General features: G+C 45.4%; 1 protein-coding gene across 1 annotated transcript in view; it reads right to left on the bottom strand.

Moving 5' to 3' along the window:
• The window catches only part of LOC115110604 (microtubule-associated serine/threonine-protein kinase 1-like), a 66111-nt gene that overhangs the window by 13453 nt on the left and 36700 nt on the right, over window positions 1-15958 (bottom strand). Inside the window, exons 5-17 of the mRNA XM_029636406.2 lie at window positions 15759-15831; window positions 13303-13539; window positions 12717-12926; window positions 12018-12119; window positions 9789-9921; window positions 9592-9659; window positions 3846-3922; window positions 3435-3643; window positions 3172-3310; window positions 2914-3046; window positions 2219-2384; window positions 2004-2105; window positions 1659-1781 (exon numbers count right to left, since the gene is read on the bottom strand). Coding sequence (XP_029492266.2) covers window positions 1659-1781; window positions 2004-2105; window positions 2219-2384; window positions 2914-3046; window positions 3172-3310; window positions 3435-3643; window positions 3846-3922; window positions 9592-9659; window positions 9789-9921; window positions 12018-12119; window positions 12717-12926; window positions 13303-13539; window positions 15759-15831 — 1772 coding nt within the window. The remainder of the gene's footprint in view (window positions 1-1658; window positions 1782-2003; window positions 2106-2218; window positions 2385-2913; window positions 3047-3171; window positions 3311-3434; window positions 3644-3845; window positions 3923-9591; window positions 9660-9788; window positions 9922-12017; window positions 12120-12716; window positions 12927-13302; window positions 13540-15758; window positions 15832-15958) is intronic.

Here is a 15958-nt window from a genome sequence, read left to right as displayed (position 1 = left end):
TTGTAGGATTTTTAATGAATGTATTTGCAAATTATGGTGGAAAATAGTCACCTAAAACAAGCAAGATTTCTGGCTCTCACAGACCTGTAACTTCTTCTTTAAGAGGCTCCTCTGTCCTCCACTTGTTACCTGTATTAATGGCACCTGTTTGAACTTGTTATCAGTATAAAAGACACCTGTCCACACCCTTAAACAGTCACCCTCCAAACTCCACTATGGCCAAGACCAAAGAGCTGTCAAAGGACACCAGAAACAAAATTGTAGACCTGCACCAGGCTGGGAAGACTGAATCTGCAATAGGTATGCAGCTTGGTTTGAAGAAATCAACTGTGGGAGCAATTATTAGGAAATGGAAGACATACAAGACCACTGATAATCTCCCTCGATCTGGGGCTCCACGCAAGATCTCACCCTGTGGGGTCACAAGAATGGTGAGAAAAACTCACAGAACCACACGGGGGGACCTAGTGAATGACCTGCAGAGAGCTGGGACCAAAGTAACAAAGCCTCAGTAACACACTACCCCGCCAGGGACTCAAATCCTGCAGTGCCAGACGTGTCCCCCTGGTTAAGCCAGTACATGTCCAGGCCCGTCTGAAGTTTGCTAGAGAGCATTTGGATGATCCAGAAGAAGATTGGGAGAATGTCATATGGTCAGATGAAACCAAAATATAACTTTTTGGTAAAAACTCAACTCGTCGTGTTTGGAGGACAAAGAATGCTGAGTTGCATCCAAAGAACACCATACCTACTGTGAAACATGGGGGTGGAAACATCATGCTTTGGGGCTGTTTTTCTGCAAAGGGACCAGCACCACTGATCCGTGTAAAGGAAAGAATGAATGGTGCCATGTATCGTGAGATTTTGAGTGAAAACCTCCTTCCATCAGCAAGGGCATTGAAGATGAAACGTGGCTGGGTCTTTCAGCATGACAATGATCCCAAACACACCGCCCGGGCAACGAAGGAGTGGCTTTGTAAGAAGCATTTCAAGGTCCTGGAGTGGCCTAGCCAGTCTCCAGATCTCAACCCCATAGAAAATCTTTGGAGGGAGTTGAAAGTCCGTATTGCCCAGCAACAGCCCCAAAACATCACTGCTCTAGAGGAGATCTGCATGGAGGAATGGGACAAAATACCAGCAACAGTGTGTGAAAATCTTGTGAAGACTTACAGAAAACGTTTGACCTCTGTCATTGCCAACAAAGGGTATATAACAAATTATTGAGATGAACTTGTGTTATTGACCAAATACTTATTTTCCACCATAATTTGCAAATTAATTAATAAAAAATTCTACAATGTGATTTTCTGGATTTTTTTTCTTTCTCATTTTGTCTGTCATAGTTGAAGTGTACCTATGATGAAAATTACAGGCCTCTCTCATCTTTTTAAGTAGGAGAACTTGCACAATTGGTGGCTGACTAAATACTTTTTTGCCCCACTGTAGCTATTGTCAATAGATTAGGGGGTGGGGTGGGGTCGCGAGAAACTGTTGCAAAAAAATGGGTTCCCCAAAAATTCTGGAGAAGAGAATGGGGTCCCCGTTGAAAATGTTTGAAAACCACTGCCTTATGGTGATTCTATACATTAAGAATGCAACAAATCAGCACAGTTCCCCTTCATGTGACCAGGGGGCAGTGCAGTTAGAGAGAGACTCACTGTCGAAGTAGCTGGTGTCCTCCTCTGACTCTAGGTGGGGGATGAACTCAGCCTTCTGTCTCAGCAGACTGTTCCAGTCCAGTTCAGTGAAGAACGAGTGCTGCTTCACCTCAAATGCACCGCCTGGGGCAGCAGCAAAAGAGAAGGAATGAGAGAGAGAGAGAGAGAGAGAGAGAGAGAGAGAGAGAGAGAGAGAGAGAGAGAGAGAATGAAAGGGAGAGTGAGAATGAAAGGGCGAGCGAGAGAGTGAATCTATATTTTCACTATGAATAGGCAGTTTAGTCCATCTCTGTTACAGCACACATCTGATGTTAGCATGTTGTCAACATGCACATTTATGCTGACCTGTGCCCAGTCGGACCAGTGGGTTGGTCTGAAGCAGAGTAGAGATCAGATGCTGGGCATCGGCAGGAAGAGCGTCATCACCTTCTGGCCACACTATGTCATCTACAAGAGACAGACAGAGATAAGTTGCATTGGACAATGTAGACGTGAGAAAGATGGCTTCAAAATGGCTGTAAGATGCTGCTCAATGAACCCACTAACCGCCAACCTCTCACCTGTGATGACCTGTCCAAAGAGCTCCTCAGGCGTGTCTCCAAAGAACGGCACACAGCCCACCAGGAACTCATAGAGGATGATGCCCATAGCCCACCAGTCTACTGGCTTCCCATAGCCCTGTCTCAGGATCACCTCCGGGGCGATGTACTCTGGCGTGCCACACACCTGATGGAGGGCAGAACCACAGCACTCCTATGAGAGGCTCTGTATTCATATTTATGGATAAAACACTACTGGTGAGATGCTAAGGCCAGTCTCTCTCAAAATGTGAGTAGGAGACATGTGTGGCCAATACACGTTTCTGCCAAGCTGAGGGGATCAATGCGAGAATGCCAGGATGAAACATGAAAGCTTTGGACGTTGTGTTTTCATGTGCAGATGGGTATTCATCAAATGCTAACAGATCTGTGGCTGTGAGAAAGCCGAGCCAATAAATAATTGGGGATTTAATTGAAGCAGCACCATTCAAAGGGTGGGAAAAACAAAACATCTTAACATCTGTTGATTATAATAACTAAGGCATATTTGGTTATCATTTTGATCAACATTTTGTTTGATGTTGATCATTTCATTTCTTCACGCTTTGACAACTATATGCACACATTTGTAAATTCAGCCTTAATTTATTAATTTGAACGCCTGCCAAAGTTGTGTATACTGTGGTGGGTTTCTCTGCTCTATATACAGTGCACACCTGTTTGTCCAGGAATTCTCTGGTGTCCTTCTCAATGTGTCCTTCATACAGGTTAGTGGTGAGGCTCATCAGACCCATCTTAGACAGGCCGAAGTCAGTCAGCTTGATGTGCCCCATGGAAGTGATCAGAAGACTGGGGACAGACAGGTCAAAGGTTACCTGAAACACTCTTCGTGTTTGTAATATAATCAAACTTTGAGTTCACTCCAATGAGTCCCATATGATAATTGTTCAATGCCAACCCAAGTGAGGTCTTACTTGTCTGGTTTGAGGTCGCGGTGCACGATGCCATAGTTGTGGATGTACTCCAGTGCCAGGACGGTCTCGGCAAAGTACATGCGTGCCATCTCCACAGGCAATGCCCCGATGTTTTTCAGCAGGGTGGCACAGTCTCCCCCTGGCAACAGATAACACGTGATCAGGCTGACTGCTAACATTCCCATCACCAGCAATGTCCTAAATGCTGCTCCTGTCCTAAACAGACAGGTAATGGTGTCCAGTATATTATTGTGTTAACTTACCCTCCACATACTCCATGACCATACAGAGGTGCCTGCGGGTCTCAAAGGAGCAGAACATGGAGACCACGAATGGGTTCTCAGCGAAGGTCAGGATGTCTCTCTCTACGAAGGCCTGCTGGATCTGGTTCCTCAGGATCAGGTTCTGCTTGTTGATCTTCTTCATGGCGAAACGCTGACGGGTCTCCAGGTGACGGACCAGGTAAACAGCCCTGGAGACACACACACGCATACACACAGTTAGTAATCTGATTTTATACACATTTTACTGAGTAAATCTAGTGTTTTCTCCTAAAAGCATTCAATGGACATCAACAGATGGCTCAGAGACATGTACTAATGTAACATTCATATGCGTGAACACACCCTCACACCCACACACACACCCACACTCACACCCACACTCACACTCACCCATAGGCTCCATTGCTGATCAGCTTTATGGTCTGGAAGTCAGCCTCTTCGGGCGTCTTCATAGCTCTCATCTTGCCCTGAGGGAGAGAGCATGACAGCAGGGTAAGACGAGACTGGATCTGGCCAGACCTCCAACAACAGGCCCACAGGAGTGACGTTGTCTCCTTTTCCCCCAGTGCTACCCTTGTCTTCCTGACTTCTTGTCCAGTTAGCGGAATTTTGGTACCTGTCCTGATGGTTGAAGGAGGGCTGATTGCAAGGCTACAAGGCACTAGAGGATATCCTGCTTTGACTTCGGACTCTAATCAAAGCAAATGGACTCAATTACGTAGGGTAATGTCCACTGTGCCAAGTAATTAGTAGAGGAAGCATATTCATTAGAGTCAGCAGGACCTTGGACTACAGTTTGACTTAACACAAAGGGACAGAGGGAGACGTCATTTCCGGTCACAACTTGCAGACTTGTTTTCGAGTTGCTGTGCGTTTTGTTGCCAACCTATTTTGCTACCTGACAACTTTACGGTTTTTACTTTTTAATTACAGTTTATATTTTTGTTTTTTTTCCTCAACTTTTTCACTCCAGACGCTTTATCTGGACACGATTCGTCAGGACCTCCAACAGCCGAAGCTAAGTAGTAACATTAACATGATGCCTTCTAATTGCAGTCGCTGTACTCGCCTTACGGCGAGGATAGTTGTGCTACAAGCCCATCTTCAGACGCAATCGTTAGGGAAGGGTAATTTCAGTGTAGGAAAGGATGAAACCGCGTCTGTGCCACCAGTAAGTACAGATAGTAGTATAAATCCCCTGGCACAGTCCCCGCAGCCGGACAACTTTCTCACGGTTTCTGGAAGGAAATGCTGTAGGAACGCTCAATCGGTATTGCTCATCCAGCCGATAGAAACTTTCAACCGGTTTTCCCCATTAAGCAGCGGGTCGGAGTCAGAGGCCGAGTCTTCTCTGGTCTCTACTCCTCCCGTTACGGGGTCTGAGACACCGAAGCTTCCCACCATTAGCTCTGACAAATTGAAAACTCTAGTCATTGGCGACTCCATTACCCGCAGTATTCGACTTAAAACGAATCATCCAGCGATCATACACTGTTTACCAGGGGGCAGGGCTACCGACGTTAAGGCTAATCTGAAGATGGTGCTGGCTAAAGCTAAAACTGGCGAGTGTAGAGAGTATAGAGATAGTTATCCACGTCGGCACCAACGATGTTAGGATGAAACAGTCAGAGATCACCAAGCGCAACATAGCTTCTGCGTGTAAATCAGCTAGAAAGATGTGTCGGCATCGAGTAATTGTCTCTGGCCCCCTCCCAGTTAGGGGGAGTGATGAGCTCTACAGCAGAGTCTCACAACTCAATCGCTGGTTGAAAACTGTTTTCTGCCCCTCCCAAAAGATTAAGATATTTGGCCCTCTTTCTTGGACTCACCCACAAACAGGACCAAGCCTGACCTGCTGAGGAGTGACGGACTCCATCCTAGCTGGAGGGGTGCTCTCATCTTATCTACCAACATAGACAGGGCTCTAACTCCTCTAGCTCCACAATGAAATAGGGTGCAGGCCAGGCAGCAGGCTGTTAGCCAGCCTGCCAGCATAGTGGAGTCTGCCACTAGCACAGTCAGTGTAGTCAGCTCAGCTATCACCATTGAGACCGTGTCTGTGCCTCGACCTAGGTTGGGCAAAACTAAACATGGCGGTGTTCGCCTTAGCAATCTCACTAGGATAAAGACCACCTCCATTCCTGTCATTATTGACAGGGCTACTTAATGTTAGATCCCTTACTTCAAAGGCAATTATAGTCAATGAACTAATCACTGATCATAATCTTGATGTGATTGGCCTGACTGAAACATGGCTTAAGCCTGATGAATTTACTGTGTTAAATGAGGCCTCACCTCCTGACTACACTAGTGACCATATCCCCCGTGCATCCCGCAAAGTCGGAGGTGTTGCTAACATTTACGATAGCAAATTTCAATTTACAAAAAAAAGAAGACGTTTTCGTCTTTTGAGCTTCTAGTCATGAAATATATGCAGCCTACTCAATCACTTTTTATAGCTACTGTTTACAGGCCTCCTGGGCCATATACAGCGTTTCTCACTGAGTTCCCTGAATTCCTATCGGACCTTGTAGTCATAGCAGATAATATTCTAATCTTTGGTGACTTTAATATTCACATGGAAAAGTCCACAGACCCACTCCAAAAGGCTTTCGGAGCCATCATCGACTCAGTGGGTTTTGTCCAACATGTCTCTGGACCCACTCACTGTCACAGTCATACGCTGGACCTAGTTTTGTCCCATGAAATAAATGTTGTGGATCTTAATGTTTTTCCTCATAATCCTGGACTATCGGACCACCATTTTATTATGTTTGCAATTGCAACAAATAATTTGTTCAGACCCCAACCAAGGAGCATCAAAAGTCGTGCTATAAATTCACAGACAACACAAAGATTCCTTGATGTCCTTCCAGATTCCCTCTGTCTACCCAAGGACGCCAGAGGACAAAAATCAGTTAACCACCTAACTGAGGAACTCAATTTAACCTTGCGCAATACCCTAGATGCAGTTGCACCCCTAAAAACTAAAAACATTTCTCATAAGAAACTAGCTCCCTGGTACACAGAAAATAACCGAGCTCTGAAGCAAGCTTCCAGAAAATTGGAACGGAAATGGCGCCACACCAAACTGGAAGTCTTCCGACTAGCTTGGAAAGACAGTACCGTGCAGTACCGAAGAGCCCTTACTGCTGCTCGATCATCCTATTTTTCTAATTTAATTGAGGAAAATAAGAACAATCCGAAATTCCTTTTTGATACTGTCGCAAAGCTAACTAAAAAGCAGCATTCCCCAAGAGAGGATGACTTTCACTTTAGCAGTGATAAATTCATGAACTTCTTTGAGGAAAAGATTATGATTATTAGAAAGCAAATTACGGACTCCTCTTTAAATCTGCGTATTCCTTCAAAGCTCAGTTGTCCTGAGTCTGCACAACTCTGCCAGGACCTAGGATCAAGAGAGACGCTCAAGTGTTTTAGTACTATATCTCTTGACACAATGATGAAAATAATCATGGCCTCTAAACCTTCAAGCTGCATACTGGACCCTATTCCAACTAAACTACTGAAAGAGCTGCTTCCTGTGCTTGGCCCTCCTATGTTGAACATAATAAACGTCTCTCTATCCACCGGATGTGTACCAAACTCACTAAAAGTGGCAGTAATAAAGCCTCTCTTGAAAAAGCCAAACCTTGACCCAGAAAATATAAAAAAACTATCGGCCTATATCGAATCTTCCATCCCTCTCAAAAATTTTAGAGAAGGCTGTTGCGCAGCAACTCACTGCCTTCCTGAAGACAAACAATGTATATGAAATGCTTCAGTCTGGTTTTAGACCCCATCATAGCACTGAGACGGCACTTGTGAAGGTGGTAAATGACATTTTAATGGCATCGGACCGAGGCTCTGCATCTGTCCTCGTGCTCCTAGACCTTAGTGCTGCTTTTGATACCATCGATCCCCACATTCTTTTGGAGAGATTGGAAACCCAAATTGGTCTACACGGACAAGTTCTGGCCTGGTTTAGATCTTATCTGTCGGAAAGATATCAGTTTGTCTCTGTGAATGGTTTGTCCTCTGACAAATCAACTGTAAATTTCAGTGTTCCTCAAGGTTCCGTTTTAGGACCACTATTGTTTTCACTATATATTTTACCTCTTGGGGATGTTATTAGAAAACATAATGTTAACTTTCACTGCTATGCGGATGACACACAGCTGTACATTTCAATGAAACATGGTGAAGCCCCAAAATTGCCCTTGCTAGAAGCATGTGTTTCAGACATAAGGAAGTGGATGGCTGCAAACTTTCTACTTTTAAACTCGGACAAAACAGAGATGCTTGTTCTAGGTCCCAAGAAACAAAGAGATCTTCTGTTGAATCTGACAATTAATCTGAATGGTTGTACAGTCGTCTCAAATAAAACTGTGAAGGACCTCGGCGTTACTCTGGACCCTGATCTCTCTTTTGAAGAACATATCAAGACCATTTCAAGGACAGCTTTTTTCCATCTACGTAACATTGCAAAAATCAGAAACTTTCTGTCCAAAAATGATGCAGAAAAATTAATCCATGCTTTTGTCACTTCTAGGTTAGACTACTGCAATGCTCTACTTTCCGGCTACCCAGATAAAGCACTAAATAAACTTCAGTTAGTGCTAAATACGGCTGCTAGAATCCTGACTAGAACCCCAAAATTTGATCATATTACTCCAGTGCTAGCCTCTCTACACTGGCTTCCTGTCAAAGCAAGGGCTGATTTCAAAGTTTTACTGCTAACCTACAAAGCATTACATGGGCTTGCTCCTACCTATCTCTCTGATTTGGTCCTGCCGTACATACCTACACGTACGCTACGGTCACAAGACGCAGGCCTCCTAATTGTCCCTAGAATTTCTAAGCAAAAAGCTGGAGGCAGGGCTTTCTCCTATAGAGCTCCATTTTTATGGAACGGTCTGCCTACCCATGTCAGAGACGCAAACTCGGTCTCAACCTTTAAGTCTTTACTGAAAACTCATCTCTTCAGTGGGTCATATGATTGAGTGTAGTCTGGCCCAGGAGCGGGAAGGTGAACGGAAAGGCTCTGGAGCAACGAACCGCCCTTGCTGTCTCTGCCTGGCCGGTTCCCCTCTTTCCACTGGGATTCTCTGCCTCTAACCCTATTACAGGGGCTGAGTCACTGGCTTACTGGGGCTCTCTTATGCCGTCCCTGGAATGGGTGCGTCACCTGAGTGGGTTGATTCACTGATGTGGTCATCCTGTCTGGGTTGGCGCCCCCCCCTTGGGTTGCGCTGTGGCGGAGATCTTTGTGGGCTATACTCAGCCTTGTCTCAGGATGGTAAGTTGGTGGTTGAAGATATCCCTCTAATGGTGTGGGGGCTGTGCTTTGGCAAAGTGGGTGGGGTTATATCCTTCCTGTTTGGCCCTGTCCGGGGGTGTCCTCGGATGGGGCCACAGTGTCTCCTGACCCCTCCTGTCTCAGCCTCCAGTATTTATGCTGCAGTAGTTTATGTGTCGGGGGGCTAGGGTCAGTTTGTTATATCTGGAGTACTTCTCCTGTCCTATTCGGTGTCCTGTGTGAATTTAAGTGTGCTCTCTCTAATTCTCTCTTTCTTTCTCTCTCTCGGAGGACCTGAGCCCTAGGACCATGCCTCAGGACTACCTGACATGATGACTCCTTGCTGTCCCCAGTCCACCTGGCCGTGCTGCTGCTCCAGTTTCAACTGACCTGAGCCCTAGGACCGTGCCCCAGGACTACCTCACATGATGACTCCTTGCTGTCCCCAGTCCACCTGACCGTGCTGCTGCTCCAGTTTCAACTGTTCTGCCTTATTATTATTTGACCATGCTGGTCATTTATGAACATTTGAACATCTTGGCCATGTTCTGTTATAATCTCCACCCGGCACAGCCAGAAGAGGACTGGACACCCCACATAGCCTGGTTCCTCTCTAGGTTTCTTCCAAGGTTTTGGCCTTTCTAGGGAGTTTTTCCTAGCCACCGTGCTTCTACACCTGCATTGCTTGCTGTTTGGGGTTTTAGGCTGGGTTTCTGTACAGCACTTTGAGATATCAGCTGATGTACGAAGGGCTATATAAATAAATTTGATTTGATTTGAGAGGGGGGTTGATGGTGGGTGGCCTGAGAAGAGGTGGAGTAGGGACAAGGTTCTCACCTCTGTTGAGTCATCTGTTTCTGGGGTGAGAGGTCCCTCACTGTCGTAGCTGTCCAGGTTCACCATTTCTGGGGACATACAGAGGGAGTACCTATGAGCTGCATTTCAGCAATACATAGAGTGAGAGAGCAACAGTAGTCAACACAAGTCAAGTTTTCGTCTTTTTCTCTCGCTCTCGGACTCATTCTCTCGCTCACCCTCTATAGGGTCTCGTGTCAGTCCCAGCTGGCTGATAATGTAGCGAGGGATGTCCGTCTTCATCAGGTGTCCCTCCTTGGCGTGGTCCTCTGCTGCCTCCAGCAGGTGGTAGAACTCCTCTGGATTAAACTCCTGAGGGACAGGAACAGGGGGACCACATTCAGTGTGACACAGGTATAACACTGATTGAATCAAGATATAACTAATTTTATTGCCGCACTACAGACGCAATATCAGTCCGCTAATACTGGATTAGTAAAGGCCCAGTGCACTACTTTTTTGAAGACATTTTTTTCAAATAATTATTCAGATTTTTCTACTTCCCGCGTCTATGCATGTACCAAATATAAAATACTAGTTGAATGGGTTTCCATCACATTTTCAACTCTACTGATGATTTTCTCACCCCAAATGTTTTATATAGCGAGTGAGTCTCACCCTCTTTTACACTGCTGCTACTCTCTGTTCATCATATATGCATAGTCACTTTAACTATACATTCATGTACATACTACCTCAATTGGGCCGACCAACCACTGCTCCCGCACATTGGCTAACCGGGCTATCTGCATTGTGTCCCGCCACCCGCCAACACCTCTTTGACGCTACTGCTACTCTCTGTTCATCATATATGCATAGTCACTTTAACCATATCTACATGTACATACTACCTCAATCAGCCTGACTAACCGGTGTCTGTATATAGCCTTGCTACTGTTATTTTCAAATGTCTTTTTACTGTTGTTTTATTTCTTTACTTACACACACACACCTTTTTTCGCACTATTGGTTAGAGCCTGTAAGTAAGCATTTCACTGTAAGGTCTACTATACCTGTTGTATTCGGCGCACGTAACAAATAAACTTTGATTTGATTTGTACCCACTCTGGTATTGGCACGGTACTGTTTCTGTGCCCTGCACGCTGTTGGCTAGAGCACACGCATAGCCTACATCACGGGTATTCAACTCTTAACCTACGAGGGCAGGAGCCTGCTGGTTTTCTGTCCTACCTGATAATAAATTGCACTCACCTGGTGTCCCAGGTATAAATCAGTCTCTAATTAGAGGGGAACAATGAAAGTAATGCAGTAGAACTGGTTTCGAGGTCCAGAATTGAGTTGATGAGATTATTGATTATTGCATCGATGATGATGTCACCAGAATAAGACCCTCGATATTTATTGGAAAGGAGCATCAAGATCATGACCTTGCACTTTCACCACCCTGTGAAGTTCATCGTAACTTATTTAATCTGTCGCCTAATAAACTGCATGCTTCCCTGACAAGTTGTAGTGGGAGGACCATACACATGTCATTGCAAGACTCTAAGTTAACTTAACTTCCATTTGATGGGTTATTATTTCAAAATTTGAGCATAAAAGAGTCAGAGTGCAGTATAACTACAGTATGCTGCAAATACTGCGTCCAAAATACCACTGTTTTATTTACAGCAGTAATTTAGCAGTCAGAGTGCAGTATAACTGCAGTACACTACAGTTATTCTGCAATTATTGCGTCTAAAACACCACAGTCAACTGCAGTTACTACACTTCTACTGCAGTTTCAAAATTGCAATCTTTTTTTGTAAGGGCTTGTCTAACGTATTTTATTTGGTCGACATTTGGAAGGTTCACCGAAAAAATATTATGTTTCCATCAGGCCTGTCATGAATTTTTTTTATCCAACATGTCCTTTACGCACATAAAAATGTTGGATGGAAGCCAAGTTTATGAGGCCTGCTGGCTGCGTTCACCCAGAGGACAGGACTACTGATCTACCAGAGACCCTGAGTCAGTCTGGGCTACACACACAGGCTCAAACTTTAAATGACACAGTCACGGTCTGTGAGACTCAGACAGCACTTCAGGGGGCCGCTGGTATTTGTAATAATGTAGCAAGGCAACTGGAATTTTAATCTAAATGCAAATGGGATTGCTAGCCAGTCAGATTGGGCCTTTTATCAAGGTGCTTAGTTGGAGCTCAGTATTTTTGCCATACTGTGTAATAAACCCCCTGTTTAAATGTTTCTAATGACTGTTTGTGCTCATATTTATTTAAGGAAATGAATTTGTCTTTGGTTCAGGCCAGGGATATGGTCTGTTAAATAATTAGTGGGGCCATGGACCGTGAATGTGAACACTCTCATGACCATTACCATGACTGTGAACACTCTCATGACCATTACCATGACTGTGATTGTGTTCAGAGTTCTGTTTTCTGTTCTCACCAGGCACTCCAGCAGCCTTGCTGGGCGAGAGATGATGATGAGGAGTTTCTTCACCAGCTCTGTGACGAAGGCCACCTCTGAGCTCTCTGATCGCTCGTACGCCTGAGAGAGAGAAAAATAGACGGAGGAAGAGAGAGAGAGAAACGTTGAGGGAGAGAGAGAGAAGTAGAGAGAGAGAGACAGCGACAGACAGAAAAATACAAAATAAATCTAAGCTTGGCAGCAGCGCTGGATGTGAGAACAGTCATATTCCAGGCAAAACTAATCCAATCAAACAGAATACTGGCAACCCAAAATAATCAGACCGATTTAATCAACCCGCCAAACCAGGGATACAGAGGAAGTTCCGTGATAGGTTCTATCTGCTCACACAAATCACACACACTATTACACAATTAGCCTTATTTTACTCCTTTACTCATTCTTATCCTTCTGAAAGGCGTAGTGCTGTCATTTGAAATGAGATGATAGGAACTAAATGTGCCTCTCAGCAGCCTGCAGCTAGGCCACCCAGACCTGAGAAGAGCCTGATATTGAGACAATGTGGCTCCCATTCAACAGTTCCACTCAGGGCTATGCTGATGTTATACACTGCAACATAAGAGTGGCTTATGGGCAGCTCTATAACCCCAGAACTGACCTGTCCTGGCACCTAATCATGACATCTTAGCCTATAGTTACAGAGTTTCTGTGACTCACGTCATTGAGCAGCTTCTCCAGGTTCTCCTGCAGCTCAAAGAAGTAGACAGTGGTGATGAGGCCCTCGCGAGCTTTGGACAGGCAGTCCCTGGACAGCTCTGCTATCTGATGGTGGATGAAGCTGATGACCCCGTCGGCCAGCGGCAGCACGCTCTCAGGGGAGAAGGCATTGATGAACTCTGCTAGATGCTCCTCCATCTGAGCCGTAGCCTGGGAGAGGGAGATACAGGAAACAGAGTTAGGAGAGTTTTACCCATTTCATATTTTACATTCAAAACTGAAATAGTTCAGTTTCGCTCCATTGACCCGTGGTATTTCCATCATTCTCACTTCCACCTGTTTAAAAGTAGACATAACTCCTGACATACAAATCAGAGAGGAGACAGCCTCGTTTCCCCTCAACTTCCATAGAAGAGAGTTTCTCTGACATACAGTACCACACTGAGAAAACACCATAACCTGCTTCCTTTTGATACCAGTGTGCTATAACCAATCCTTATCCTTACTTGCACTTGAAAGTGTGAGAGACAATTATGTTTTGTGTGTGTGTGTGGATGTGCGTCTCTGTGTGTGTGTCATGTCTTACTTTGGGGAAGCGCTCCTTGTACACATGGTTCATCATGACGATCTCATTATCATAGCAGGAGGGGGAGCGTCCAGGACTGAGGCTGCGGGAGCGCGGCCGCATGTGTGGTGAGCAGCGGCCCCCATCATCGTCGGTGATGCTCTCCGTGCTGCCAAAGTGCTTGGACAGGAAGTGCAACTCGTCCATGGTGGGCTGGAAAGGCAGCTGGTGCAGCCGCTCCTGAGATGAGCTGGAGGACTGGAGGGGGAGGAAGAGAGAGAGAAGGAGGAGAAAGAGAAGGGAGGAAGAGTGGAGGTGTTGGACAGAAGACAAAAGAAGAAGACAATTGATGTTCTCTCATACATGAAATCCAGTTTTTGTATTGGCCAGAACCATAGCTAATCATGTACTCTGGTGGCTCTGGTAGTGGCTATACTGGGAAGTGGGGACAGTTAACCTCATCCATCTGTCTCACCTCCGAGAGACGGAGAGAGACATTAATGAAGTGAGCACAGCACCAGGGTCTGCTACATTAATCTGTCCCTTTCAGACGCAGACTCATTTACCTGCTGAGTCAAAGCAATGGGACTTGACATTCACCACTAACCACAGGCTCAATCTCAAATGGCATCCCTGCTTAAAACAATCAGGACAAGGATGGATGGAAGGACGGGAAGATTATCTCTGTCACTGCATTTCATGGTTATAAATGTTCTGTTATTCATCGATGCTGCTTTCTCAATATGTCTGCCAGGGTATAGAAAAAGCACAGTTTTCACTCCCAAATGGATCTGTCTCCACCATAGCCATGATCAGACTCAGTCCCAGGGGAGAGGAGGGGACTCTGTGGTAGGACTGGTACTAGTTGTGAAGAGGGCACGATAACACCCTTTCCCCCCCCAGGAGACTGAAAAGATTTGGCATCAAGATCCTCAAAAGGTTCTACAGCTGCACCATTGAGAACATCCTGACCAGTTGCATCACTGCTTGGTATGGTAACTGCTCGGCATCTGACCGTAAGGCGCTACAGAGGGGCCAAGCTTCCTGCCATCCAGGACCTACTGTATATACTAGGCGGTGTCAGAGGAAAGCCCCCAAAAAAATTCTCTGCTACCGCACGGCAAGCGGTACTGGACCGCCAAGTCTAGGACCAAAAGGCTCCTTAACAGCTTCTACCCCCAAGCCATAAGACTGCTGAACAACTAATCAAATGGCCACCAGATTATTTACATTGATCCCCCATTTGTGTTGTACACTGCTGCTACTCGCTGTATATTATCTATGCATAGTCACTTTACCCCTACCTACATGTACAAATTACCTCAACTAACCTGTACCCCCGCACACTGACTCGGTACCGGAATCCCCTGTATATAGTCTCGTTATTGTTATTTTATTGTGTTACTTTATACACTTAGTTTATTTGGTAAATATTTTCTTAACTCTTTCTTGAACTGCATTGTGTTGGTTAAGGGTTTGCAAGTAAGCATTTCACGATAAGGTTGTATTCGGCGCATGTGACAAATAAAGTTTGATTTGAAGCCACCCTGCCAGCTCCATACTAAGTTCCATGTCTGGGCTTATTCAGATATATATGTGTTGTTTGTTGACGCATTATTTCCAGTGGGGGTATTTAGCTAAATAGAGCCTGTGGTGAATTGGGCACCGAACTGCATGTACTTGCGCTATCTATTTTCTCCTCTTTTCTACTCTCCTCTCTTATCCCACCGGTCTGGTACTTATCTAGCTACCCTCGTCTGTTCCTCCCTCTCTCACTGGCCAGACGAGAGCAGTCCCCAGGCCTCTGATGTTGTGTTACATAAGTGAGGAAAACAGAGAGAGAGAGAGAGAGAGAGACCTGAGGGAGGAGAATCAAAGACAGAGAAAATGTGGGTAGAGATGATGTTTGTGCCGGTATGTGTGTGTGTCTATGAGTGTGTGAATGAGAGAGAGAAACTGAAGAAGACCCTGAAGCAATGACAGAGACAGTAAGAGTGTACCATGGTGTTAGAAAGAGAAAGGAGACAGAGACAGTAAGAGTGTACCATGGTGTTAGAAAGAGAAAGGAGACAGAGACAGTAAGAGTGTGCCATGGTGTTAGAAAGAGAAAGGAGACAGAGACAGTAAGAGTGTGCCATGGTGTTAGAAAGAGAAAGGAGACAGAGACAGTAAGAGTGTACCATGGTGTTAGAAAGATAAAGGAGACAGAGACAGTAAGAGTGTGCCATGGTGTTAGAAAGAGAAAGGAGACAGAGACAGTAAGAGTGTACCATGGTGTTAGAAAGAGAAAGGAGACAGAGACAGTAAGAGTGTGCCATGGTGTTAGAAAGAGAAAGGAGACAGAGACAGTAAGAGTGTACCATGGTGTTAGAAAGAGAAAGGAGACAGAGACAGTAAGAGTGTGCCATGGTGTTAGAAAGAGAAAGGAGACAGAGAAAGTGAAGTAAGTCAGACAAAGCAGGGTAAATCTGTGCTACCGTGGAGCTGGGTGTGTTGGTGCCATATCCAGAGGAGGGCAGAGATGCCAGGGACCATCGTCGACCATCCGCCCTTCAGAGGAGAAAGACAATGTACAGTAATAAACCTGAGAGCATCAGACTTATGCCCAACATCCTCAATGCATCCACCAATCAAACTAATATGGAAATATGCGAATGAGGCGGCGCCTGCACCCTGT

The sequence above is a fragment of the Oncorhynchus nerka genome, linkage group LG26, assembly GCF_034236695.1.
Source record: "Oncorhynchus nerka isolate Pitt River linkage group LG26, Oner_Uvic_2.0, whole genome shotgun sequence".
NCBI classification, from domain to species: Eukaryota; Metazoa; Chordata; class Actinopteri; order Salmoniformes; family Salmonidae; genus Oncorhynchus; species Oncorhynchus nerka.
This window is presented reverse-complemented; position numbering and strand designations above follow the sequence as displayed.